General features: G+C 45.7%; 1 protein-coding gene across 1 annotated transcript in view; it reads left to right on the top strand.

Annotated features, from left to right (window-relative positions):
• Window positions 1-448: 448 nt before the first annotated feature.
• Window positions 449-25,180, top strand: part of TRPM8 (transient receptor potential cation channel subfamily M member 8) — an 85,725-nt gene continuing 60,993 nt past the window's right edge. Inside the window, exons 1-8 of the mRNA XM_015091832.4 lie at window positions 449-565; window positions 6,515-6,588; window positions 10,021-10,177; window positions 12,259-12,436; window positions 16,215-16,387; window positions 17,194-17,368; window positions 18,918-18,985; window positions 20,630-20,827. Coding sequence (XP_014947318.4) covers window positions 449-565; window positions 6,515-6,588; window positions 10,021-10,177; window positions 12,259-12,436; window positions 16,215-16,387; window positions 17,194-17,368; window positions 18,918-18,985; window positions 20,630-20,827 — 1,140 coding nt within the window. The remainder of the gene's footprint in view (window positions 566-6,514; window positions 6,589-10,020; window positions 10,178-12,258; window positions 12,437-16,214; window positions 16,388-17,193; window positions 17,369-18,917; window positions 18,986-20,629; window positions 20,828-25,180) is intronic.

Genomic DNA, 25,180 nt, shown 5'->3' with positions numbered 1-25,180 from the left:
ACTGGATCAGGGCAGGAGTCCTCTCTCCTGCCTGTCAGCTGATCTTCTTGCTGCAAGCTGCTGGTTACAGCTCTCTCCAAAGCCATCAGCTGGAAAGGAGCCATCCTTTCCCCTCTTATATGGTGGTCAGGAATGATGGATCCCACCCCCCAGACAAGAGTGGCCCTGGAGTGGCCCTGCCCACGAGGGAAGGGCCAGGGAAAGCACACAGAGGGGCTGAACTCAGGCTGGGTCCCGGAGGACAGACGAAGTGAGGAGAGCGGAGGCGCAGGGACAGTTACCCCGTTAGGGGGGCCGGTGGCGGGGATCAGGTAGGGATGGGGCTCTGGGGGCAGCAGACGGCGAGACGGGAGGGGCTCGGGGAGGGCACTGCGGTAAAGCCTTCAGTGAAGCCTGTCCACGCTGCTGACCCCATTTCCCCCGCTCCGCTTTGTCCACAGGAGAAGAGATGTCCTTCAAGGGCGCACGGTTCAGCGTGAGGAAAAGGCGGAACGGCACGCCCGACAGCACCCGGACGCTGTACTCCAGCGCGTCCCGGAGCACCGACGTGTCCTACACCGAGAGCGTGAGTTAACCGCGCCCCCTTCCACACGCAGTTAAGGTTCTTTGGGGACCCGTACTCCTTTAAAAAGTTCATGTCTCATCTCACTCTTCTCTGTGGGTTATTTTTGTCGAATGCAGAGACGTTTTCTTCTCTGTGTTGTTAGTCAAGCATTCCCGTTTTAAAGATTGTAACTGTAACCTTAGGTTGTTAAAGAATGAGTTTGTTTTGCGCCTTTAAAAAATAGATTTTATTGAAGTGTAATTGATTGACAATGTGTTAATTTTTGCTGTACAGCAGAGTGATTCAGTTAACACGTACACACGCACACACACACACACCTGCACCTTTTCATATTTTTCATTATGGTTTATTACAGGATATGGCATATAGTTCTCTGTACTATACAGTAGGACCTTGCTTATCCATTCAAGAGTGCACCTATTAACTGACCTATATAACATTTTAAATACTTCACTTTAAAAAATATTTATTTTTAATTGGAGGATAATTGCTTTGCAATATTGTACGGTTTCTGCCGTACATCAACATGATTCAACCATAGGTATACATATGTCTCCTGGCTCTGGAACCTCCCTCCCACCTCCCGCCCCATCCCACCCCTCTAGGTTGTCACAGAGCACTGGTTTGAGCTCCCTGAGTCATACAGCAAATTCCCACTGGCTATTTTATATATGGTGTCTATTTTACACATGATGGTGGAATACCATACTATGAATATCTGTTTTTTACTACGTAATACTTGGTGTTCTTGCTTCCAGCCCTGTGGGTTCACCTTAGAAGTGAGTTTTGAAGTCCTTTTATTTAATTCCGTGGCTGGTGGCTCATTCTCGTCTGCATTTGTTGTGGCTGTAGCTCCTAGCCCTTCTCTTTGGTACTTGTCTCACTTCTCGCCGTTCTGTGTCCCTGCACACTGAGTTGCTTAGGACCCCGGGCGGGGAGGAGAGAGTGGGCAGAAGGCTCCTCCCTGCCTTCAGGCTCTCCCATCTGCCTGATGGGATAGGAGCACGCCCCTCCCATCCAGTCCCACCTGCACCTCCAGTGATGCCCGCAGGGTTTCTGCTCAGTCTCAGGTCCTAGCGAATACTCTCACTTGTCAGGAAATAAAGACAACATTCCAGGCTGATACCAAGGTCCCCCTCAGCACAGTGATGAAAGTCGGGGTGGTGGCTGACTCTGGAAAAGGGAAGGAGGAGGAGGGACTGGGCTGGGGCTTCTGAGGTGCTGGGCATGTCATGATTCTTTTTAAGCTATTTATTCATTTATTTTGGCCTAGCCCCTGGCCATGCACGATCTTACTTCCCTCCCCCAGGGATCGAACCTGTGCTCCTTGAAGTGGATGCTCCGAGCCTCAACCACAGGGCCGCCAGGAAGGTCCCCATGCCAGTATTTTGATCTGTGGGATGAGGTTCTCTGGGTACCCAGGCTCTTGCTATTCTCACCACCCAATGTCTACTTAGATTTTGTAACTGCCGCAGTCCCCCTGGCCCTGTGAGAATTGCACCATGGGCAGAGGACGCTGGTGGCTTCTCCAGTGCCCCCTCCTCTGGCCTCCAGCAGTGCGAGACCCCTGGGAGGGCAGAAAAGGTCTTTCCGGATCCCACGTGGAGGCAAGCGTGGGAGCTGCTGGCAGGCGGAGACTGACTCTTTCCTGTTCTGCTCCTGGGCTCCCCTGGAGTTTCTGGATGGATTTCCCACTCTGCTCAGAGATGCCAGCAGTCCTGTGGGTAGGATTTCTGAGACCACGCAAGTACATCCCAGTTCTGAGGGTCCTCTTTATCCCTGAGAACTTCTGCGAAGCGCATTTTGCAGAGGGAACTATTAGCAACAAGATAGTTTTTATCCCCACCCCTTCTCCATCACCATCATCGATTTCAAAAGCTTATACGTATAAGCTTATATATCCTGTGGAGCTTTCTTTATCTGTGTGAAGTAGACTTAAAACTAGTGAAGAGCTAGAAAAAGTTATGAGGAGGAAAGGACATCACAGGGCTTCAAAACTTATTCATTCAGAGGATATAAGATTTATTTTTGCTTTCTACATTTTTCTTATTAATATTGGTAGAAAAGAACCTACAAACCTGGATTCCCAGCCTAAGGAGAAACAATACAACTAACACTAACCCCACGCTCTCCTGAATTTTGTGTTCCTCATTCCTTGCTTTTATTCATAAGCTTATGGTGTGAATATATGTGTGTAAACAATGGATGGTTCCGTTTTGTCTGTTTTGACATTTGTGGAACCCTACCATCAGTGCTCCTCTGTGGGTTCGGTTTCTGGCTAGCGTCCTATGCACGTGGTTCTCCGAGTGACCATGTGTAGTGGCTGTAGATTCAATCCTGCTGGGCTGGGCTTTCTCTCATGCTCCTTCGTCCAGCTTAAGGGGGATGAACATTAGAGTTTCTGATTTCGCTATTAGGAGCAGGGCCATTCTGAACCTTCTTGGATGTGTGAGTTGGTCCCTGGAGAAGGTTCTCTGGGTTGAGGCTGGTGGGTGAAGGTGAGCACCTCTCCCTAATGGGAACTGGGGTTAAGACACAGGATTTATGGTGAAACATCATTTCAAAGGCCAGGTAAAGGGGGCATGTGGTTCCCATTCTCTGATGTCTCAGAACGTACAGTGGTGGGCGCCAGATGGCTGAGGAGACTGCTGAAGGCATGGTGGACCTTTTCCCAGGACAGGAACTGTCCCCTGCATTTTTGTGGTGGTCTTGTTGTAGGGGATGAGGAGTCAGGCTTGGCTTTGGTGCAAAGACAGGAGGAAAAACCACAGGACGTTGTCTGAGAACTGTGGGTGCCCAGTGACCTAACGGAAGTGGGTTTGGGCTGCCAACCCCACCTCCACGGGGCAAGACAGTCCCCTAAAGCTGACAGCCTTCTGCCAGGCATCTGAGCATGCAGGGCATTCCCAGGACACAGGGACTATTTCTAGGGGACAGTGGTGGCCAGTTTCCCAGAGTTGTGCCAATTTGCTCGCCACCCACAGTGGGTCTGAGGCCCCCTGCCTAGCCCTTCCCAGGCCTTTGATGCCAATGCTTTCTTAAATTTTCCAGCCTGGTGTGAGTGTCATGGGACGTCATCATGGTTTCCCTTCATGTTTGCCTCATTCCCGAGGAGGCTGAGCACCTTCTCACACATTTATGGGTTGTGTATCCTCTTTTATTTAATGCCTGTTCACGTCTCCTTCCATTCTCTTATGATGTTGTCTGTCTTATTAGTGGTGTCCCATCGTCCTTTATACATTCTATTTACCAAGCCTGTGGTGATCAATACATGTTGCAAATATCTTCTCCCACTCTGAGGAGTATACATATTTTCAAAGTAGTTTTCAACCTTTGCCAATAGGTTTGCTTCTGTCACCTAAAGGGAAGTTTTCCGTCATGTGTCAGACTTAGGTCCTGGATCTCTGTTCATTTCCAAGGCAAACCATTCAGTATCACAGTAATCCAGGTCTATGCCCCAACCAGTAATGCTGAAGAAGCTGATGTTGAACAGTTCTATGAAGACCTACAAGACCTTTTAGAACTAACACCCAAAAGAGATGTCCTTTTCATTATCAGTTCAGTTCGGTTCAGTTCAGTTGCTCAGTCATGCCCGACTCTTTGTGACCCCATGAATCGCAGCACGCCAGGCCTCCCTGTCCATCACCATCTCCTGGTGTTCACTCAGACTCACGTCCATCAAGTCCTTGATACCATCCAGCCATCTCATCCTTGGTCGTCCCCTTCTCCTCCTGCCCCCAATCCCTCCCAGTATCGGAGTCTTTTCCAATGAGTCAACTCTTCACATGAGGTGGCCAAAGTACTGGAGTTTCAGCTTTAGCATCATTCCTTCCAAAGAAATCCCAGGGTTGATCTTCAGAATGGACTGGTTGGATCTCCTTGCAGTCCAAGGGACTCTCAAGAGTCTTCTCCAACACCACAGTTCAAAAGCAGCAATTCTTCGGCGCTCAGCTTTCTTGACAGTCCAACTCTCACATCCACACATGACCACAGGAAACATCTTGGAATGTGAAGTCAAATGGGCCTTAGAAAGCATCCCTATGAACAAAGCTAGTGGAGGTGATGGAATTCCAGTTGAGCTCTTTCAAATCCTGAAAGATGATGCTGTGAAAGTGCTGCACTCAGTATGCCAGCAAACTTTGGAAAACTCAGCAGTGGCCACAGGACTGGAAAAGGTCAGTTTTCATTCCAATCCCAAAGAAAGGCAATGCCAAAGAATGCTCAAACTACCGCACAATTGCACTCATCTCACATGCTAGTAAAGTAATGCTCAAAATTCTCCAAGCCAGGCTTCAGCAATACGTGAACCGTGAACTCCCTGATGTTCAAGCTGGTTTTAGAAAAGGCAGAGGAACCAGAGATCAAATTGCCAACATCCGCTGCATCATGGAAAAAGCAAGAGAATTCCAGAAAAACATCTATTTCTGCCTTATTGACTATGCCAAAGTCTTTGACTGTGTGGATCCCAATAAACTGTGGAAAATTCTGAGAGAAATGGGAATACCAGACCACCTGACCTGCCTCTTGAGAAATCTGTATGCAGGTCAGGAAGCAACAGTTAGAACTGGACATGGAACAACAGACTGGTTCCAAATAGGAAAAGGAGTACGTCAAGGCTGTATACTGTCACCCTGCTTATTTAACTTCTATGCGGAGTACATCATGAGAAACACTGGGCTGGAAGAAGCACAGGCTGGAATCAAGATTGCCGGGAGAAATATCAATAACGTCAGATATGCAGATGACACCACCCTTATGGCAGAAAGTGAAAAGCAGCTAAAAAACCTCTTGATGAGAGTGAAAGAGGAGAGCGAAAAAGTTCGCTCAACGTTCAACATTCAGAAAATGAAGATCATGGCATCTGGTCCCATCGCTTCATGGGAAATAGATGGGAAACAGCAGAAACAGTGTCAGACTTTATTTTTGGGGGCTCCAAAATTACTGTGGATGGTGACTGCAGCCATGAAATTAAAAGATGCTTACTCCTTGGAAGGAAAGTTATGACCAACCTAGATCGCATATTGAAAAGCAGAGACATTACTTTGCCAACAAAGGTTCGTCTAGTCAAGGCTATGGTTTTCCAGTAGTCATGTATGGATGTGAGAGTTGGACTGTGAAGAAAGCTGAGCGCCGAAGAATTGATGCTTTTGAACTGTGGTGTTGGGAAGACTCTTGAGAGTCCCTTGGACTGCAAGGAGATCCAACCAGTCCATTCTAAAGGAGATCAGCCCTGGGATTTCTTTTGGAAGGAATGATGCTAAAGTTGGAACTCCAATACTTTGGCCACCTCATGTGAAGAGTTGACTCATTGGAAAAGACTCTGATGCTGGGAGGGATTGAGGCTAGGAGGAGAAGGGGACGACAGAAGATGAGATGGCTGGATGACATCACTGACTCGATGGACATGAGTTTGAGTGAACTCCAGGAGCTGGTGATGGACAGGGAGGCCTGGTGTGCTGCAATTCATGGCGTCGCAGAGTCAGACATGACTGAGCAACTGAACTGAACTGAACTGAACTATATCTGACCACCTGCCCTTGGAGGGACAAATGTAAGTCTGGAAAGAGTGTTTGCACTTTATCGTCTTTGGAAAAGCAAGCATTAGAAGAATGGGAATCTGCAGTAATACATTATTTATGTTAAGCTACCAACAGATCCTTAGTTTCTCCTGGTTGTTTTAGAGTGGAAAAAACGTACTTTGCATGTGTGACATTTGTTACAAGATAATGCCAAGTAACTGTTAGAAAAATTTACATTTAGGTATAAAAATTTAAACGTATGCCTCTTTTTTACAAGCTCTGTATGCTCTAAATGTGTGACGGGATACTGGGTGCCGCCGATCTGCAGTGAATCCTTAAACCCTTTGAAGTAGGTTCAGTTCACTCATGAAGAACAGCAGGGGTTAAGAGCAAATTAGTGATGTGTTGTTCCCATGTTCTCTCTCCAAAGGACTTGGTGAATTTCATCGAAGCAAATTTTAAGAAACGGGAGTGTGTCTTCTTTACCAAAGATTCCAAGGCCACGTAAGCACCTCTTTCGCCTCTGATGTTGCTAGTGTGTTCAAAGATAAATTATTAACAACCATGACAACAGGCTAGTTCATTATTCAAGTTATTTGCATCTTGCAGTTCTCAGAAATGGTGTGCGAGCAGGAAGAATTTGGCAAGCAGCTTGTCCCTAGAGAGGTGTCATTTCATATTTTAAGCTTTGGCTGGAGTGGGTGAAGGTTCCAAGACAGGCTCTCACTCTCTTGGTGTTCCCATGAGCCTGGGAGCCCGCCCGAGTAGCCGTGGCAATAAACCTTGTTATTTCATAGCCCTTGGCAGGCGACAGCAGGCATGCGCACACGTGGTAACCTGACCGCTCCTCTGTCTGGCTGTTGACTGTGGCTATACAGTAGGACTTTGTTGTTTACCCTTTCTATATACAGTAGTCTAGCTGTTAATTGATTGTTTAGTCGCTGCCATAGTTTATGTTTAAAGACTGACTCTCTGTTGACCAGAGGCAATTACAGCAAGATCAGGGGTGTTACAATCAGCCAACCTTGGCTTGGCTGCCTGTTCACTGCATGAACTTGAACTAATTATTATCTTCTGAACTGAATTTTCTTATCCTAGAAATCCAGCGAAGTATACATTCTGGGTTGTGGTAAGGATTCAGTGGGATGTTTCATAAAATTCCTACTATAGAAAGTTCTCAGTCAATGTGCTTTCTTTCTTTGTATAAATTAGAAAATGAACAGCAGAAAAAATAAGAGATTTCTATTTTGTCATTGGTATAAACTTAGTCATTATGAAGCATTTTGACAGAGTATAAATTCTGTGAGTCAGCCATCTATCCCCCATATTTCCCTGAAAGATTTTGTGTTAATTTGTTTGACTGGTAGAAAACAGCATTTGGATTCATTCATTCATTCAATCAATATTTATTGAGCGTCAACTGTATCAAGGGGACTTTACATTCTTGATCACGAATTCTACAACTGCCCTGCAAGGTAGCTGTTATCATTTGACTGACAAGTCAAGTGAGGCCTGGAGAAGCTCAGTATTTTACCCAGGGTCACATTGCTGGGCTTCCCTTGTGACTCAGATGGTTAAGAATCTGCCTGCAATGCAGGAGATGCGGGTTCGATCCCTGGGTCAGGGAGATCCCCTGGAGAAGGAAATGGCAATTCACTCCAGTATTCTTGCTTGGAGAATCCCATGGACAGAGGAGCCTGGCAGGCTATGGGGTGCCATGGGTGGCAAAGAGTCGGACACGACTGAGGGACTAACACTTTCACTTTCATATTGCTGGTAGGAGAGAAATAAAGGACTGAACCCGGCTTTCTGATTCTTCTTTATGCATTCTTTTTTTTAAATTATTTTTTAATTGGGAGAAAATTGATTTACCATGTGACGGTTTCTGTCATACAGCAATGCAAATCAGCCATAATTATACTTATATCACCTCCTTCTTGAGCCTCCCTCCCCTGCCTCCAGACCACCCCTCTAGATCAGCACTATTGACAATAGTTAGGACATGGAAGCAACCATGTGTGCATTCTTTTTGGGCCCAGCTCCTGCCCCTTCTAAGAACGACCCTGCCTTGGGCTGACTGTATTCATCAGTACCTTGTCATTTGCAGATATCCAATCTAATTGGCTTAAATGAGTGGTGGTTGTAATGGGACCTAGTGCTGGAAAGCACAGTCAGATCCAGGGCTTAGTATTACCAAGACCCTGCCTCTTTTTTTCATCTGTGAGGCTGTCCTTCTCTGGGTGTGAAGGCTCCTCCTTTGTAATGCAAAATGGACACCACAACTCTGACTGATACCATTACAGCTTACCAGTGAAGGGAAAGAGGGCCTGGTTCCTAGCAATTCTACCCAAAGTCCTGGAACCTTGATCTTGGAGTTCATGGCTTTTATTGGCCTGGCATGGGCCATGGACCCATTCTAATCCTTGAGAAGGTGATGGAATATGTAGTTGGCCAGTCTTGGGTCATTGGAAGGACTGATGCTGAAGCTGAAACTCCAATACTCTGGCCACCTCATGTGAAGAACTGACTCATTTGAAAAGACCCTGATGCTGGAAACGATTGAGGGCAGGAGGAGAAGGGAACAACAGAGGATGACATGGTTGGATGGCATCACCGACACAATGGATATGGGTTTGGGTAGACTCCGGGAGATGGTGATGGACAGGGAGGCCTGGCGTGCTGTGGTTCATGGGGTCGCAAAGAGTCGGACACAACTGAGTGACTGAACTGAACTGAACCCAATCATCAAGATGGAGCCAGACAAGCTTCTCATTGGAGGTCACCCAAAACACACCCCTATTCTTGAAAGGGAAAAGGGTTCGAGAGTCACTCTTCAGTTGTAGCAAAGACAGATGGGACAGGGACTTCCCTCCCCAATCCTGCAATGAACTCGAGTGGGTGTGGAAGGACCCCAAAGGATAGTGGGACAGAAACAGCTAAAGAGAGAGGGGAGGAAGCCAACTTGGACCACAATAGTGGGGAGGATCCTGAAACCACCAGGAGCAGCCTCAGCTCAGGAAGTGCCCCAGGGCTAGTCAGAGAAAAGACTAAAGCAGCAGCAGTCAAGTCCAGTTGACTTTTTAAAATTTTTCTCGGCCAAACCGAGTGATGCCTGAGACACCTGTTCCAAAAAAAGAGGCAAGGTTACTGGTGGAGGAATGATTTTGGATTCTAGGTTCTAGCTCAATTTTTATAACTCTAGAAAATATCGAATGTTTTGACATCAATACAGATAATTTCTATACCCTAAAGTAATTAAGATTTGGGTTTCCCTGGTGGCTCAGTCGTAAAGAATCCATCTGCAATGCAGGAGACATGGGTTTGATCCCTGGGTCGGGAAGCTCTTGGGGAGCAGGCAATGGCAACCCACTCCAGTATTGTTGCCTGGGAAATCCCATGGACCGAGGACCCTGGCAGGCTCCAGTCCACAGGGTTGCAAGAGTCGGATGTTAGTGAGCGACTGAACATACCTACACACACACACATACACAGTATTAGTAGTTAAGACTTTCAGTTACAAGGAACCCGAGTTATTTTAACCTAAATGAAGAAATTTACTCTAAAGAAAAGGAAGAGCCCTGCAGAAACTGATAAGTGGCTGGGAGTCTAGAATAGTTAGGGCTATGGCCAGAGCGTGTGAAGGCTCAAGGAGTCTTCTCTGTCTTTTATTCCCATGCCTCTCTGCATTCCTGCTTTCTTCTTTCTCAGTGGAGATGCAAGTGCAGTGTATTGCCTGAATCTTCCATGGCACAGGGATAAAAATCAAGATAGTTTTTAAACAACTGAGATGATGAGAACAGTCTGGACATTAGATGTGATACTAAAATCTCTTTTTGTGTTGATTTAAGCTAATCGTGTGTGGTCTAAGAGATGTGATGAAACATTTAGGTAGGTTCAATGAAATCTGTTCCTTCCTGTCAATATCCTCCTGCTCAGGGAGCATGTGTGCAAGTGTGGCTACGCCCAGAACCAACACATAGAAGGCACCCAGATCAACCAAAACGAGAAATGGAATTACAAGAAACACACAAAGGAACTTCCCACCGATGCTTTTGGAGATATTCAGTTTGAGACTCAGGGGAAGAAAGGGAAGGTAAGCAATGGTTTTCTACTTGAACTAGCTAATCCATGTGCTAACATGGTAGGCTACTGAAGTATCTCGAGTTACTTCAAATTGCCTGATAGTATGTATGAAAGCAGAAGAGATGGGTTGTCAACTCAAACATGATTGCAGAAAAAGATAAATCTTGTGAAAAATCAAGCGCTGTGATTAGATTACGTGCTTTGGCAACACTTCTCAGGTGATTGTTAAGGCAGTAGTGAGTAGCGAGGGAAGAACAGAATGAGTTCCATCTGTAAGGTGTTGGTAACGCCAAGGTGGCGGGTTCAGTTCCCATATGGGCCACCAAATGTTATGACTGTGGGCATGGGCTGGAAAAGCATTTCCAGACACAGAGTATTTTAGAAGAGAGGATTCACTGAGAACAAAGGACTGAGGTAGTGAGAGGTGCTGCAAGGACAGCAGGCTGACCTTCTGCCAGACCAGGGAGAGATGACCGCCAAAGGGAGAATAGAGCGGGAGATGCTACGGGAACAGCAGGCCGATCCTGAGGTGCTTTCAAGGGAGAGCTGATGCTTTGGTGGGCTTGCAGCCAATTTTTATAGCCTCAGGACAAAGAAAATTCCTAACGGAAGGGTTGGCATTAAGTCTTTGGTCCTATATGGTACGCATGTTACTTAACATAGAGATGGGAGCTGGCTGGTTAGGGACAGGCTGGCTCTTGACAAACAAGGTGGCCTTTGACAATGGTTGTCGTGGAGCTTGGCTCATTCTGGAAATATTGGCCCGTGACCCCAGGATGGCTGGCTTGCCACCCAGTGTCCTCTCTCCAGGCACAGCGCAGGCTCATGCGATATCCTCGTTGACCCTCCCTGCTACAGAATGCCCGACAAATGCATTTGTGGTTTAGTGTGGCATATGGCATTCTCGAGAGTACACCTGGCCTTGAATAAGGTGACATTTTCCTTTGCACACCGACACTGCAGGCTCTCACACAGCCTTTTACGAAGCTGTTTAATGGATTGTGTCGAATGGAAACAAAAAGGATAATGTCAGAGTTGTGAGTTAAGTTTCATTGGGGGCAAATGAGGACTATAGCCAAGGAGACAGCATCTCAGATAGCTCTGAGGAGCTGCTCCAAAGAGGTAGGAGGGCAAGGTCAGTGTTACATATGATTTTAGTGAAGGGGGTATGTGCAGTCAGGCTCCCACTTTGGTAGACGCTTGCTGCTAGTCATGACAAGCAGGTGTCTCCATGAACGATTTTAGTGCTTTTGTAGATATGAGAAGATGCAAGAATTTGGGCTCATATAATATGCTGAAAATACCTGTCTGAAGCCCTGTTCTGTGGGTTTTCCCCAGAGCACAGAGAGTTTCACTCTTGATCTCCACCCTGTACTCACTGCTGCAGCTGGGGTTTGATTCCCGATCAGGGAAGCCTTTCTTCTTCCTCTCCCCCTGGCGCCTACTGGCCTCCCTAGTGTGACCATACCACCCTTTAGGGCTTCCCTGGTGGCTCAGAGAGTAAAGAGTCTGCCTGCAACGCAGGAGACCTGGGTTCAGTCCCTGGGTTGGGAAGATCCTCTGCAGAAGGGAATGGCAACCCACTCCAATATTCTGGCCTGGAGAATTCCAAGAACAGAGGAGCCTGGCGGGCTATAGTCCATGGGGTCACAAAGAGTCGGACACGACACGACTAATATTTTCCCTTTCAGAGGCAGATGGCAGGTGCCCGTTTTCGGTTGGCCATTATTAACAGTTTCCTTAAATTCTCCTCTGTCCACTCTGTCTCTTCCCAAGGCCTCTGTCTCGGGATGGGCCACCACTGTCTTGCCTCCCCACCTGTCTTGGCTCACAGTCTGTAGTTAGCACTCCTGCCGGAGGGCTCCCTGAAATGTAAATCCCTCTGCTTAGAACACCGCCTTTAGGATGAAGTCTCCAGCTCTCCAGCTGGCTTGGGTGTCCCTGCAGGGGCACCCACATCCCCTTCCACTGCCCCAAGGGGACCTTCGTCACTGGCCGTGCGCTCTGTCCCAAAGGAACAGGTAGACCGGGCCACGCCCCCGCCATCAGGAGAGCACCTGCGGACCCTGATGCTTCTGTCCTTCCCCACAGTATATCCGACTGTCCTGCGACACGGACGCGGAGACGCTGTACGAGCTGCTGACCCAGCACTGGCACCTGAAAACACCCAACCTGGTCATTTCCGTGACTGGCGGCGCCAAAAACTTCGCCCTGAAGCCGCGCATGCGCAAGATCTTCAGCCGCCTGATCTACATCGCGCAGTCGAAAGGTGCGCGGGGTCCACGGTGGCCGAGGGGACCGTCCCGGGCGGGGACGTGGCGCCCGCGGGTTTGTCCGTCCAAGCTGCGCCGCGTCTTTAGAGACTGAACGAAATTGTCCTCTGCCATTCATGCGCAAGACTGCAGATACTCTAGAGCTGTATGATTAATCCTAATCTTAATTAGAAACAAGATCCTTAAATGAGGAAAGAGATCCGGAACTCCGGGGGGTGCGGTGGGGTGGGGGTGGGGGTGGGGGAGGGAGGGGGGATTTCCTTAATCAGAGCGCAGGAAATTGCATGTGGGTAATTACATGTTTCTCTTAACCTAACGTTTTCATTTAGTCGTTTTTACATAAAATACTCAGAGTATTCTGGCCAATCAAAAAAGAAAGTTTAATGTTTGCTGTTTCATTTGGGGACCAATAATATGCTTTGAAAAAAGTGACCCTGCCTGGCAGGTTGTGAGCACCAGGTGAGTGTCTGATGGGGATCAAAACACAGAACCCTGGCTTTGTTATTTGAAATATTTTGCTTATTTTTTCTTTTTTGATTTTTTGTTATGATAAATTTTAAACCTGCAGAAGAGTTGTAAGAATAATCCAGTGAATATCTACAGTCTTCACTTAAATTTACCAATTGTTAAAAACTTCTCATGTTTGTCTTCTCCCTCTCTCTAGATATTCATGTATTATGATTTTAAAAATCGTTTGAGGGATTCCCTGGTAGTCCAGTGGTTATTGTTGTTATTGTTTGGTTGCTAAGTCGTAGCCGACTCTTTGCAATCCCATGGACTGCAGCATGCCAGGCTTCCCTGTCCTCTGTTAGCTCCCGGAGTTTGCCCAGGTTCTTGTTAATCGAGTTTTGTTGTTGTTAAGTTGCTCAGTTGTGTCAGACTCTTTGGTGATGCTGTCTAACCATCTCATACAGTGGTTCAGTTCAGTTCAGTTCAGTCGCTCAGTCGTATCCAACTCTTTGCGACCCCATGAATCGCAGCACGCCAGGCCTCCCTGTCCATCACCAACTCCCAGAGTTCACTCAGACTCACGTCCATCGAGTCAGTGATGCCATCCACCCATCTCATCCTCGGTCGTCCCCTTCTCCTCCTGCCCCCAATCCCTCCCAGCATCAAAGTATTTTCCAATGAGTCAACTCTTCACATGAGGTGGCCAAAGTACTGAGGCTTCAGCTTTAGCATCATTCCTTCCAAAGAAATCCCAGGGCTGATCTCCTTCAGAATGGACTGGTTGGATCTCCTTGCAGTCCAAGGGATTCTCAAGAGTCTTCTCCAACACCACAGTTCAAAAGCATCAATTCTTCGGCACTCAGCCTTCTTCACAGTCTAACTCTCACATCCATACATGACCACAGGAAAAACCATAGCCTTGACTAGACGGACCTTAGTCGGCAAAGTAATGTCTCTGCTTTTGAATATGCTATCTAGGTTGGTCGTAACTTTTCTTCCAAGGAGTAAGAGTGGTTAGGACTCTGAATTTCTACTGTAGAGGGCACAGGTTCAACCTCTAGTCAGGGCATTAAGATCCCCAAACTGTGGGGTGCAATAGCCAAAAAAAAAAAAATCCTTTGAGAGTAAATTTTAAGTATCATGAGCTTTAGTCCTTAAGCACACACATTAACACATGTCTCTGAAGAACAAGCCTGTTTTCTCATGTAACTGGTATAACTTTCAAACCTGAGGAAGTTCACATTGACCAATACAGTTGTCTAACAAAATATTCTTGTTTTAATTTTGCTAATTATCCTAACAATGTTCTTCAGAGCAAAAAAAGTTTTTTGTTTTTTTTTCTCCACCTGGATTCAAATCCACTTAGCTTTTCATATCATAGAAAACTGAAAAGCTTTCTCTCCCCTGGAAATGTTCTTTAATCTTTTTGGCCTTTCAGGACATTTTTGAAGACTATAGGCAACTTTTTTTTTTTTTTTTTACAGAATTCCTTTCATTTGACCTTGACTAATATTTCCTTGAGATTTGATTCTGTTTATCAAAGTCTAATATTTATTTTATTAGTTTAGCTAATGCTAAGATTTTAAAAACTTAATTTTTTTTGTTCATCATGGATTTTTGGGGCATCAATTTTTACATTTATTTATTTATTGGCCATGCTGCATAGCATGCAGATCTTAGTTCCCCGCCTGATCAGGGATTGAACCCTTGCCCCCTGCAGTGGGGACTTGGAGACTTAACCCCTGGACCACCAGGGAAGTCCCTTGAAAACATTTTTATTAAGAATATTAGTTGACAGAACTAAGGTAGCATGTCTTATTCTAAATATGCTTTTTCTTAAAATCAAGAAGAAAGGGTGGTTTCTCCCCATATTTATTCTTAATTTCCTGATCAACCAGATGGGACCACAGTAGATACTTTGTTATGAAACCCAGCAGCTGACTTCCTCACCACTAAATCTGAACATGCATAATGCATTCCTTCAGCAAATACTTCTTATATGCCTGCCATGTGTCAGAAATTGTTTTAGGTACTGGGAATAAATAGAGTGGAGCAAAGCAGACAAAAGTCCCCAGGCCAGGATTCTTCTTAGATGAAGTGAATGGCTGGAGCTGGGGGTTCATTGTCTTCTTGTACTCTGGGTCAGCCATGTGGAGAGCTGCTTTGTTTCCCATTGCCTCATTTGAAACGGGGGTATTGACAACTGAAATCTGTCTGCAGGAAGGTGACTGGGTGCCAGGTGGTCTGGAATTCACATCTTGTGAGAACTGGCCAAAGGAATGGGATCTGAATGTTCTAGGGACTACATCACATTTACCGTAAAATATTGGAAGGACTTTTATGTGGGAGATGACTAAAGTAGCTCCCTGTCGGGAAGTCAGTAACAAAATTGGAGAATGGAGACAACAATGAACAAAGGGATTTTCTAACAGTTGGGGGAGGGGGCTGCCTCTCGACTCCTCAGAATTCCGGGAGACTGGTGGCCAAGCCTCAGGCTAGATTCCTGCCTGGGTGGCACACTGGCCTAGACACATTTTCAACTTTAGATTCCATTATTATGTGAAATCATATTTTTAGGTATTTTGTTTACTACAGTTTTGAAAACAAAGCTGTGAAAAACTCTTGGCCTTGCAAAAATCATCAAATAGAAACCTTCAAACACCAGTGTGCAAGCTTGTGCAATTTTAAAGTTAAATTGTAGGCACCAGGGTCATGCTAGAAGATCCCATGGACTGTAGCCCACCAGGCTCCTCTGTCCATGGGATTCTCCAGGCAAGAATACTGGAGTCGGTTGCCATTCTCTTCTCTTGGGAATTTTCCTGACCCATGGATCGAACCCAGGTCTCCCACATTGCAGGCAGATTACCATCTGAGCCACTAGGGAAGCTCAAAGTTAAATGGTAGGCACCAGGTCCTGCTAGGAAGATCACTCCAGATCCATGGGGGTGGGAGGTGTGGGAGCAGAGCGTTCCACTTTCCATGATGACATTGCTTAACTTGCTCAACAGCTAAGGGCAGGCGCTTATTAGGCATGGAAAGATTTACCCGAGAGGTGATTAAAGGGACAGATTCCTTGGCCCTGCCTCCCAGAGAGTCTGATGATGTGAGTCTAGGGTGGGGTCTAGAATCTCTACCTTTTTAAGCAGCATCTCTTAGACACTCGGACATCCTCTTCTCTCTCCTAAGTCCATGTCGTAGGTTGAACGTAGTCCGAAGTGTGGCTGGCGACGCTGGGTCCTGGTGCTCACAGGTGGGGCTTCTTTAGGGATTGAGTACAGGATGAGAAACTTATTCCGAGCCTCTGTTCTCCTCTCTTGTTGGCAGGTGCGTGGATTCTCACTGGAGGCACCCACTATGGGCTGATGAAGTTCATCGGGGAGGTGGTGAGAGATAATACCATCAGCAGGAATTCAGAGGAGAACATTGTGGCCATTGGCATCGCCGCTTGGGGCATGGTCTCCAACAGGGACACCCTCATCAGGAATTGTGATGTGGAGGTACGGGCAGGATATGAGGAGGTCTGCGGGGTCACAGCAGAGAGTGACCCTGGCACGGGGGTCTGGGATGCCATCAGCTCGTAGGAAGTTGGCCTTACAAGTTTCCTTTGGAACCTTAGGAATTAAAAATAAGGATGACATAATCAAAGGGGTTCTGTGAAGGAGTTACCGATAGATATGTTTTGTTCATGAAAATTTGTCCCCAGCAAATCCTGTTAGAGTCAGTTCTTTAGTTTTTTATTCTCTGGTACTAAGTCTTATGACAAAGTATATGTTTAATTACCTCTTTTCATAATCCTGTAACTATGTGCTCCTCAAGAGCTAAGACTCCATTTTATTCATTTTCTAATCCCTAGACCCTGGCATAGGTCTTAGCATATGATGGATTCTAGACAAATATGTGTATATCAATATCCACCTCTACCATATCCACATGCACACAAATATGTGTGTCTGGACACGCACACACTTACTTTCCCAAATGCTATCCATTTCAGTGAATTTATACAAAAGAGCACAGGGCGATGGAACAAGAACTGGATTGGGAATCTGATTCTTACACTGCCACCGGACATTTATGTGACATTAGGGAAGTGATCCAACTATTCTGAACCTTCATTTCCTCATATTTAAAATGATGGCCTGAACTATAAGACTTTTAAGACCCTTCTGCCTTTAGGAAATCTGGAAAGAGGCCTCAATATAGTTGAACCCAGAGAGTCAGCCTTTCGTGAACCCATAAAGATGTCATCAGGCATTTTGGCCAACAAGTAAGTCTCAAAGACAAGTTGCCGTGTGCTTTTCAGGGATATTTTTCAGCTCAGTACATTATGGATGACTTCAAGAGAGACCCTCTGTACATCCTGGACAACAACCACACCCACCTGCTGCTTGTGGACAACGGCTGCCATGGGCACCCCACAGTGGAGGCAAAGCTCCGGAATCAGCTGGAGAAGTACATCTCTGAGCGCACGATTCAAGGTCAGTGTTTACGAGATGGGACGTTAGAAAAACAGATGAACAGAAGCAGCAGCAGCATCAACAATCGCTCCTAATTATTGAGTGAAGCATGGTAAACCCATCCTATCAGATGCTCCACTGCCAAAGAAGAGCCGTTGTATCTCTTCTTTAATATGCTAGAAATGCTTCTGCTCCTATGATAGGTACCCTCCAATGTGTTAGAACATTGATGAATGCTGCCTTGTCCCACTCTGGCTTGGCAATAAAGAGACCTGCTCTCCATTCTGCTTGACAGCATTTAAGACCTGGTAAAATTCACAGTAGCAAACTGCACTGATGAAGCAATGGGATCTGCTAGAGTAGAAGTGATAAAAAACCAACCAACTAGCTGAACAGTTAGGTGATTTACTTCTTTGAATATTGGCTGCTTCTCTATACCATTGTTGTTTAGTTGATAAGTCCCATCCAACTCTTTCGTGACCCCATAGACTGTAGAATGCCAGTCTCCTCTTGCTCATGGAATTTTCCAGGCAAGAATACTGGAGTGAGTTGCCATTTCCATCTCTAAGTGATTTTCCTGACCCAGGGATTGAACTTGTGTCTCCTACTCTTTACCACTGAACCAACCAAAATTGCCTAAAACATTGGTTTCAGGGGGAGAATGCAACCATTGGGCGAAAGCCTTTATTTGCTATGGAAAGTGATAAATAATGTCTTCCTACTGCTGAGATGTTGGTGTTGAGATGTGTCCTGTTGTGGAACCAGATTACCACATGATCTAGTGACAGTCTCCATCACAGAGACTTGCTGGATATAATCTCAATCTTTTCTTTTCTCAATAGGAAGTCTGTGGAGAAAGACATTTATATATGCAGTCATCTCTCTGGAGAAAACACATAGTTATACAGATTTTTCATGCACATGAGAAAGCATAGATTATGCAAATGAGTGAAAGTGTAATTATTGTCAGGATAAATTTGAACCTGACTATATATATTCAGGTCAGTTCAGTTCAGTTACTCAGTTGTGTCTGACTCTTTGCAACCGTAGCATGCCAGGCCTCCCTGTCTATCACCAATTCCCAGAGTTTACTCAGATTCATGTCTATTGAGTCGGTAATGCCATCCAGCCATCTCATCCCCTGTCATCCCCTTTTCCTCCCGCCTTCAATCTTTCCCCAGCATCAGGGTCTTTTCTGTTGAGTCGGCTCTTCGCATCAGGTGGCCAAAGTACTGGAGCTACAGCTTCAGCATCAGTCCTGCTAATGAATATTCAGGACTGATTTCCTTTAGGATGGACTGGTTGGATCTCCTTGCAGTCCACAATATTTATTAGCAAAAGTCAAGCATTCACAGACGTTAGCATTTTAAATAAACATCATGCAGTGTGACTCCTGTCACGCTACTGCTGGTTTGGAGCCCAGAGATGATCCATTGTGATCAACTGATGGTCAGGTTCGTTAGGTCTGCAGCCAGCAGCCCCACCCTGGGCTCAAGGGGCAGAAGTTCCCTTGAGGAGGGTGAGTATTTCTGATGAGCCCAAAATATATTTTATGTTTTATATTTTACAGATTCCAACTACGGTGGCAAGATCCCCATTGTGTGTTTTGTCCAAGGAGGTGGGAAAGAGACTTTGAAGGTGAGTCTTGGTTTGGTTTTCTAAAAGATTGGCCAACAAGTTTGCTCAACCGGTTTGTATTTTCATGGCTTTGGGGGCTTTCATGGCTTTGGGGGCTCACCTAACCTAATCTGATTGCTTTCTTTTCTACAGCAAGTAAGTAGCATTTTTCCAATCACACAGTGTTGCCCTCACAGACTTATGTTGTCTCCTCAGCTGAGAAGATTTAGGAAGAGACTTTGTAGCAACACGAATAGTCTATGTACTTACTGTTGGCTTTGGCCATCAACCAGCCAAATAGAAGGGCTTGACCTGAACTCACAAGACTCAGGGATGGTAACCAACAGGTATGTTGGAAAACCATGGCCACCCTGTGACCACACACACTTGGAATTACATGAAATTCCTGGCAGAGTTAGTTAGAATCATAATCTAATGCTTCTCTTTGTTTATTATTTTCTGTAACAATGATCCATTCATTTATTCCTTCATCAGCAGGCATTTATTATGTACCTTCTAGGAGACGTACTGTTGAAAACATTATTAAATAAAGATTTTTCAGAGAAAGACTTTTCAGAGAAAAATTAGAGATTTTTTTCAGTGTGAAATAGTCAGTATGGAAATGCTTGAAGAGGCAGTCACATTAAAGAGGAAGAGAGATGGAGAAAAAGTAATTGAAGATGGTTGCCTCTATTATCACTCAGATTTTAGATTTGGAATTAAGGTTTCCAGCGAGGTGCTGCCAGTCTAGAGTATCGCATTTCTGCAGCATTTCCCTCAAAGTCTGTTTAGGCAATTCACAACCCACAGATGCTACAGGAGAGAGGAGAGAGGGAGGAGAAAGTGCCCACTGAGCTCTTCATCCTTCAGCTCACTCTCCTATCACCCTCACTCCCACCCCAGCACGGCCCTGACACCCACCTTTGGCACAGGTAGGGAGGTGAAGATGGATCCCAGCCTGATCTGATGAAGGCTCCACACTCTATGGGCAATGTCTTCTGTAAGGGAGGCAGCACTCCTGGCTAAAGGAAGGGGCTGTGCTCACATGTACATCACTTTGTCTTGTTGTCAAGTGGTTAAAATTCTGAAGACCTGATTCCCCTATGCTGGTCTCTGTGGTTTTTATCAAGGAAATAAAACTGTGGTACATGTTTATCCAGAAAACAAATATATTTTTCTTTTCTTTTCATAAAAGGAGAAAAGACAATTATTTGAGGAGGGAAATATGTGTGTCAAAAAAGTGTGCCAGCTTCTGGGAAGGTATTTTCATGCCTTAAAACTATGCATGTTATTCACATCTGTCAGATAAGCCATCGATGACAATGTTGAGGACCATCTTAAGAGTTGTCATTTAAATCTATGACGTCAATATTTGGAGTGATCAGTTTTATATAGAGGGACATTTTGAAGCACGTATTTATGGAAAACTTGCCAGCTGCACATGTCCTTACTATGGAATTTGATACTACCACAGGATGTAAGACAACTGGCTTACATTTCTGATTCTCAAAGCGGGTGCTGATTGAAAATGAACCTCCCCTGCCCCCGCAGAAGGATACAGTGCAGAGATGTGTCCATCTGATTTGTTCAGCAGCTTGATTAGAGCCTCGGTCCCGGGCCGGGTTCTGTTGATCCTCTGGTCCACTCTTACTTCCCTTCTTGCAGGCCATCAATACCTCTGTCAAAAGTAAAATCCCCTGCGTGGTGGTGGAAGGCTCGGGGCAGATCGCCGATGTGATCGCGAGCCTGGTGGAGGTGGAGGACGTCCTGACGTCATCCATCGTCAAGGAGAAGCTGGTGCGCTTCCTGCCGCGCACCGTGTCCCGGCTGCCTGAGGAGGAGACCGAGAGTTGGATCAGATGGGTGAGTTGCAGGGGGGCAAGTTCACGGGAAGGGAGGGGGCGAGCGCCTCCACTGCCAGCCTCTACTAGCAGCTCTGGCTGTTTATACTTTCTCAGGGACTTGGAAACTGCACTCCAGCCCAAACAGGTTTTTTTCTTGGAAACTGAAGCTCACATACATTAAATGACTTGCCTAGTCTCCATACCTCATAAGGTGTAGCAGTTCAGTTCAGTTCAGTCGCTCAGTCGTGTGCGACTCTGCGACCCCATGAATCGCAGCACGCCAGGCCTCCCTGTCCATCACCAGCCCCTGGAGTTCACTCAGACTCACGTCCATCGAGTCAGTGATGCCATCCACCCATCTCATCCTCTGCCGTCCCCTTCTCCTCCTGCCCCCAATCCCTCCCAGCATCAGAGTCTTTTCCAGTGAGTCAACTCTTCGCATGAGGTATCCAAAGTACTGGAGTTTCAGCTTTAGCATCAGTCCTTCCAAAGAACACCCAGGGCTGATCTCCTTTAGAATGGACTGGTTGGATCTCCTTGCAGTCCAAAGGACTCTCAAGAGTCTTCTCCAACACCACAGTTCAAAAGCATCAGTTCTCCGGCGCTCAGCCTTCTTCACAGTCCAACTCTCACATCTATACATGACCACAGGAAAAACCATAGCCTTGACTAGACGAACCTTTGTTGGCAAAGTAATGTCTCTGCTTTTCAATATGCTATCTAGGTTAGCAGATGGGGCTTAAATTCCAGTCCGGCTGTTTTCAAAGCTGATACTTCTTCTTTCATACCCTGCCAATAAGCGTTGAGCTTCTGTGTCTCCTATCAGCAGTTGGGGGTGAGGGGGTGGGGGGTGGGGGGTGAAATCCCTGTGATGATGTTTTAGAAATGCAGATTCTAAATTGAATCTGTATCTAGTGGAGAAGCTGTTACTACAGAAAGATTGCCTTTCTAAGTTAACTGGCCTGTGATTCATTCACAATCTCTCATCTTTCCTATTGGATCATGTGAGAAATGTATGCTGATTGAAATATCTCCGGCTTCTTATTGCTAAGCCTGTAAAGTATTTCACATAGTCCTGTGCTTTCTCACTTTTCTCTCTGAATCATGATTGGTGTTGACTTGAAATGACTTTCATCTTGTTGACTGTTCAGTTTGTGATAAGAGTTTACATTGATAGGAGTGGGGACGTTCCCATCAGCTCATTTGAAAATGGCCTTCGATGTTTGGGTATTGTTAGGAGTGTGGGCTGCCGCTTGGGAAGTTTTCCATAAAGGAAATAACAGGATGTAGACAGCAAGAGTTATTTTAATCATGGAACCCATTTCATCATTAGAGTGAAAGGTTGAATTTAGTATAAATAATTTTTATAAGTTCTTTAATTAACTTGGTATGTCAGCAGCATTTCATTGTGGAAGAACCTCAAAGTGTCAAATTTGGCAAACTGAAATCTTGGAGTAGTGAAGACAATCCTGCTCATGGTAGCGTTTGTCATCGTGTTTTTTCTTTTATTGAAGCACAGTTGATTTGCAATGTTGTGTTCATTTCAGGTATACAGCAAAGTGATTCATACACACACACACACACACACACACACACACATATATATATATATATATGCTGTGCCCATTTGCTCAGTCATGTCTGACTCTTTTGTGACCTCATGGACTGTAGCCCACCAGGCTCCTCTGTCCATGGGATTTTCCAAGCAAGAATACTGGAGTGGGTTGCCATTCTCTTTTCCAGGGGATCTTCTCAACCCACGGATCAAACCCTCATCTCCTACATTGGCAGGCAGATTCTTTACCACTGAGACACAGGGGAAGCCCATATATATATATATATATATATATATATATATATATATATATATACACACACATATACACACACACAAGTATATGTGTGTGCATGCATGCTAAGTCGCTTTAGTCATGTCCTCTTGGTGACCCTATGGAGCATAGCCTGCCAGGCTCTTCTATCCATGGGATTCTCCAGGCAAGAATACTGGAGTGGGTTTCCATGCCCTCCCCCAGGGGATCTACCTGACCCAGGGATCAAACTTGTGTCTCTAATGTCTCTTGCACTGGCAGGCATATATATATATATATGTAACATTCTTTTGCAGATTATTTTTCATTATAGATTATTACAAGATACTGAATGTAGTTCCCTGTCCTAAACAGTAAATCTTTGTTTATTTTGTATGGAACAGTGTGTATTGGTCTTTGTCATTATTTAAAGCAAGCATGAACAAATCAAATTCTTGTAAATAATGAGAAAAATCAAGCCCATCGTCTAGGCTACCGGGTATTCTGTATTAAAGAACAATGAGACCCTCTTGGCTTTACTTAATTTCACATGACTGGGAAGTTAGGTGATGATCCAGGGAAGGTACGGCAGGATCAAAGTGATCAGGACACAAGTTCTTTCTGGATTAAGCTTCACTACTAAGACTCAGAAGATGCAGCTGCATCTTCTTCCTACGCCCGAGTCTCTGTTGGTGCTGAATGATGCCCTGTCCAACAGACGCTTATGTGATGTTCCTACTTGAGGTGCCACGTTTTGCGGATTTTGCTAAAAAGGGCAAAGCTAGTGGTTTTCTGTGAAAGCTCTTGCTGGGATTTGCTTGTATCTTGTTCAAGTCCAGTTGAGGTGAATAGAGTGATACCAGCATCATTGATGATGAAGGCCAAGTTGAAAGATGTGGCTTAGGGGTGCAGCCCTCCTCATGCTGAGCCCCAGAATGAGACAGAGGAACCCACCCAGACAGAGGCAGCCCTGGAGGATTGCCAGCTGCTGTCAGGCGACACGTGGTGACAGCTGACACCAGAGCACTAGCCCCCTGCAAGGAGCAGATCCCAATGAAGGAGTGGGAAGGGGCTGGCTGGGCATGGCCAAAGTGGTCCATTGGCTGTGTCAGTCCCCAGCCCTGAGCCAATCGAGGTAGCGGTGAAGAATCCGCCTGCCAGTGGAGGAGACAGGACACATGTATTCGATCCCTGCGTTGGGAAGATACTGTGGAGAAGGAAACGGCAGCCCACTCCAGTATTCTTGCCCGGAGAATCCCTTGGACAGAGGAGCCTGGCGGGCTACAGTCCATGGGGTCGCAAAGAGTTGGACGTGGCTGAACATGCATACACACAAACACGCTGAATACCCAGGGGCCCGATTTGAATAGAGTGTCCTCCGGGTGAAAATATGTAGGTGAGAGAAATATGTATAACCCGCAGTGGTTATTTCCGGTTCCCCATATATTCAGACCTAAACTGCTGGAGTCATTCCAAACATATCAAGGGAGCAACCCCAAAGCACAGATAGAAACCTAAGGCTTTGTGTGTTGAGCAGTGTCGTCAAGGTAGTTTCCTGGGATGGATGGAAGGAATCCAGCGGTCAGTTCAAGGATGCTCTCAGAAAAGGAATAGACAACTCTTAACTCACCCGTCAAAGATGGCCCTGGGTCCGTTCCAGTGACTTTCCTCTTATTCTATATGTACATTGCTTGTAGAGTCCAGACAAGGTCATGTCCAAAGGGCCATGCCCCCGTATGGATCCCCATACCCTTTATAAAGGACATTAAAAAAAAATTTTTTTTTTTGATGTGGGCCCTATTTTAAAAAGTCTTTATTGAATTTGTTATAATACTGTTTCTGTTTTCTGTTTTGTTTTTTTTTTTTTTTGGCTGTGAGGCATGTGGGATCTTAGCTACCCAACCAGGGATTGAATTGGCTCCCCTTACATTGGAGACTTCCCTGGTGGTTCAGACAGTAAAGCGTCTGTCTACAATGTGGGAGACCTGGGTTCGATCCCTGGCTTGGGAAGATCCCCTGGAGAAGGAAATGGCTATCCACTCCAGGACTATTGCCTGGATAATCCCATGGACAGAGGAGCCTGGTCGGCTACAATCCATGGGGTCGCAAAGAGTCAGACACGATTGAGTGACTTCACTTTCACTACGTTGGAAGGTGAAGTCTTAACTGCTGGACCACCAGGGAAGTCCCTTTATGAAGGGTTTTGATTTTCTGCTTCAAGAAAACTGCTACAGGAAAGTCACGTGAAGCAGGCTAAATGTCAGACACATTTCACTTTCTATGATTATATTGCCCTTTCTGGGGTGCATATCTAATTCATATGTATATGCTAATGATTTACCATAATTATAATCATGTCAATCAGAAGACATACATCAATAATAAAAATTAGCCTGGCATTTTAATTATGCACTTATATGGGGTCTGGCAGTTGGCAGAGCTTTCCCAAAAGACAAAGCTCAAGAGTGGAATTATTAATGGATGAATGTGTATATTCAGTCAGACATTCGTCGAGCAAGCTCTTGGGGTAATTGTGGGTGGCCTCACTGGCCATGTGGACAAGC

This window comes from Ovis aries, chromosome 1, assembly GCF_016772045.2.
Source record: "Ovis aries strain OAR_USU_Benz2616 breed Rambouillet chromosome 1, ARS-UI_Ramb_v3.0, whole genome shotgun sequence".
NCBI classification, from domain to species: Eukaryota; Metazoa; Chordata; class Mammalia; order Artiodactyla; family Bovidae; genus Ovis; species Ovis aries.
The sequence above is the reverse complement of the archived record's forward strand: the minus strand, read 5'-3'. Positions and strand labels throughout refer to the sequence as shown.